A 2,051-nucleotide genomic window follows, 5' to 3' on the forward strand; every position below is an offset into this window, starting at 1 on the left:
CCTGAAATTTACAAATAAATCTCTGTTCCTTCAAGATTACTGAAGCAAATAAAAATTGCAACTTTTATTAGAAAGAATAACCACGAAAAAGAAAAACATAGATTGAATTCTGCTTATTAAAGGCCTGATCTGTCGCATGTATTTAGGGAGTCTTTGATGCTTTCATAAGCTATTATTAAGCTGCAGTATTTGGTCCAGTGCTACGTTTGTCTCTTCTTCTCCTTTCACTCTCAATCTTTCACCGAGGTCTGTAGCTCTAGCCTTCAATTCTTTCCCCACTTCTTGCACCATCACTTCATTGATAATCCTTACAATTTCCTCACTTTTAAGCTTGCCATTCTCTCGTGGCACCTTCATGCCCACACCAAGCTCTGTCACCAACTTGGCATTAAAAAGTTGATCATGCTTCATAGGCATGGCTATGATTGGAACACCATAGATCATTCCTTCTAGTGTTGAATTCCACCACAATGACTCACAAACCCCCCTATGCTTGAATGCCCAAGTATTTTTGCCTGTGGAGCCCATCTTTGCAATATCAAGCCTCCCTCCTCAAATCTCTTTGAACAGCATTCCGATAAGGCTTCAGGGGTACAAATGTTATGATCTCCACCTTGAAATCTCACAACCCATATAAAGCTCACCTTGCCAAGTTCTAGCCCAAGAGCTATCTCCTCCTCCTCTTCCTTTGAAAGAAAACACTCACTTCCAAAGGAAACTGAGACAACTGAAGCAGGTTCCTTCTTGCTCAGCCATTGAAACAGGAATCACCTGCTTCCCTAGTAAAACAGACATATAATCAATGTACGAAGCTTCAGTTATTCTTGATGACGTGATCAATACCATGTTAGGCGATCTTCCTAAGCATTCCAAGAAACTGTGTTTGTTTGTGATACCATTATTAGTACCATCAAACCACTGGAGAGATTTCTTGAATTCAGCTTCCTGGATAGCATGTTCCATGGTAGGGTTCTTCACATAGTGGGCCGCAGAAGAGCTACCTGTAGCACCAGTAGCTATGGACATGACAGCTCTAACATCCTGCTCATTAGCTGCTGCTGCTGCCCCTGGTTGCAAAAAATCATGGATGACTAAATTGGGCTTAAGGGTCCTTAGGACATTGCAAAAAGTAGGCTTTGCTGCATCAAAGGCCGCTACAAGAATGGGGAAGAGGTGGGGAGGGAGATCCCTGGTGGTGTGGTGGTGTGGAGGCAATTCTAATAATGAAGGAAGGTGAAGATCTATGAATTGAATCATAGAGGACTCACCTTTAACATTTTTTCTTCTGAGTTCTAGATTGATGGGTGTGGAACAAAAATATATGTTGAAATTTCTGCTTGAAAGCCTCTTGGCAAGCTCAAGATAGGGTGAGATGTGGCCCTGAGCTAAACATGGTAGCATGAGGGCACTTGAATTCTGTTGTTGGATATCCATCACTCTCTTGTTGGTCTATGCAGTCTGCAAGTTTGTTTTTTCTTTTCTTAGAAGTTTGAACGCATAGCAGGAAGAGAGGGCTAAAATGATTGGAATTAGGAATTGGAAATGGAAATGGGTTCAGATGGATTCTACCTAGGCATCATGATGCTTAGCAAAAGAACCAGACTACCAACAAAGATGTTTACATTTATTTGTTCTTTAGCCACATATAGGGTCACAATTGTATCTTTAATAAAATCAGGATAAAATGACCTGAATGGCATAGTCCAAGATATATAATGGCTATTCCTCAACATCAAATCCATCAACAGTGTTTTAAAAGAAGCTAAAATAACCTTTGAAATAGAATGTAACAAACTAGTTAACAGTGTTTTTATTATTTTCAATAAATAAAAAATAAAAAATTGAACTCTATTAAAACAGATCATAGGATTCAAATTAAAAGAAATAAATAAAGCAAAATAAATTTTTATTAATTAAAAATTAAAAATAAATAAAATCAAAAGAAAAAAATGGAATCAAGGTAGCCCAAACCCATTTTTTATTCCCTTTGTGTTGGGCTGTGTGATCCTGCCCAAAACAACAAGCCCACCACAAAGCTAGCTTCTTTTCTA

At 38.5% G+C, this 2,051-nt stretch overlaps 1 protein-coding gene across 1 annotated transcript; it reads right to left on the reverse strand.

Annotated features, from left to right (window-relative positions):
- LOC18590381 (flavanone 7-O-glucoside 2''-O-beta-L-rhamnosyltransferase-like) lies at positions 1-1,434 on the reverse strand. The gene is given in 3 exon segments (XM_018127056.2): positions 1-467; positions 470-752; positions 754-1,434. Coding segments are annotated over 3 exon segments (1,269 nt in total). The 3' UTR covers positions 1-162.
- Positions 1,435-2,051: the final 617 nt, after the last annotated feature.

This window comes from Theobroma cacao, chromosome 9 (assembly GCF_053813885.1).
Source record: "Theobroma cacao isolate CCN51 chromosome 9, ASM5381388v1, whole genome shotgun sequence".
In the NCBI taxonomy this organism is placed as follows: Eukaryota; Viridiplantae; Streptophyta; class Magnoliopsida; order Malvales; family Malvaceae; genus Theobroma; species Theobroma cacao.